We start from the raw sequence: 1,214 nt of genomic DNA on the forward strand, positions 1-1,214 counted from the left end.
CCTCTCCGGGGACCCCCCTGACCACCGGGGCAATCCCCCGAGGAGCGGGTGAGGCTAGCGGGGAGACGACCTGGGCTCACGTCGTCTCCAGAAAGGCCAAGAGGGCGGCGGCCAAGGCGCAAAAGGCCACGACGGCGCCACCCCAGCCGCCCGCCCGCAGGAAGACAAGAGCCGCCCCCAAAACATCCGGGGGCGGCCCCAGGAAGGGTGTGAGGTCAGGAACGGGAGGCGCTGCCGAGGGAACAAAATCCTCCGGCCAAAAAGCCTTCCCTCCCCAGACTTCGGGCAGCCACCTCGGCGGCGGTCACGATTACGTGTGCCGACGCGTCGTTGTACGCCGAGATGGTTACCAAGGCGAGGTCCTCGATCTCCCTGAAAGACTTAGGGATCGAGGACCTCAAGCCGAGGAGGGCTGTAACGGGGGCCCTCATATGGGAGATCGGAGGCCCGGAGAAGAACGCAAAGGCCGATTTGCTTGCGGAGAAGCTGTCGGCCGTGCTCGCGGACCGGGACGATGTTAAAGTGTCACGGCCCGCAAAGAGCGCCGAAATCCGGGTCACCGGTCTCGATGATTCGGCCACCTCCACGGAGGTGGCCGAAGAACTCGCCAAACTTGGCGAGTGTCCCCCACAAGAAATTAAAGTGAGGGACATCCGGAGGGCCCCCAATGGTCTATTTACGGCTTGGGTGAGGTGTCCCGTAGTGGCGGCCAAGCGCCTGGTGGCCACCCCACGCGTCAGAGTGGGGTGGTCGACCTGTCTCGCACTGCTGCCGGCCAGAGGCCTCCAGTGCTATAGATGCCTGGAGGCCATGTACAGCAGCAGTGCAAAAGCACTACTGACAGGTCGGGATGCTGTTTCCGGTGCGGGGGCATCAGCCACGCGGCCAACCAATGCCGCGAAAAGGCCGATTGCCCCGCGTTCCGGGAACTAGGCCGCCCCTCAAGGCACCGCATAGGCGGAGGCGGCTGCATGGCAGCCGCCGCAAGGAGGAAGAAGAGGGGGGGCTTGAAGCCCAGCGACCCCTCCTCGGCATCCGGATCCTCTACGGAGGCGGCAGCAGTGGCGGCGAGTCAAACGCCGTCGGCTGTCGCCGACGTGGAGATGAAGGAGGCGACGGAGCCGAATACGGCTAGCGTGAGCGAGGTACAACGGGCACCATAATGCCCTGCGTCCTCGCTCACACTAACCTGAACCACTCGGCGGGGGCGCAGG

The 1,214-nt window shown here is 65.2% G+C and overlaps 1 protein-coding gene across 1 annotated transcript; it reads left to right on the top strand.

Moving 5' to 3' along the window:
- The first annotated feature begins 342 nt into the window (after positions 1-342).
- LOC108720911 (uncharacterized) lies at positions 343-933 on the top strand. The gene has a single exon (XM_018445186.1). It carries the CDS (start codon positions 343-345, stop codon positions 931-933), a length of 591 nt encoding a protein of 196 aa, XP_018300688.1.
- Positions 934-1,214: the final 281 nt, after the last annotated feature.

This window comes from Mycetomoellerius zeteki, unplaced genomic scaffold (assembly GCF_001594055.1).
Source record: "Mycetomoellerius zeteki isolate Tzet28-1 unplaced genomic scaffold, Tzet1.0 scaffold1034, whole genome shotgun sequence".
Classification (NCBI taxonomy): Eukaryota; Metazoa; Arthropoda; class Insecta; order Hymenoptera; family Formicidae; genus Mycetomoellerius; species Mycetomoellerius zeteki.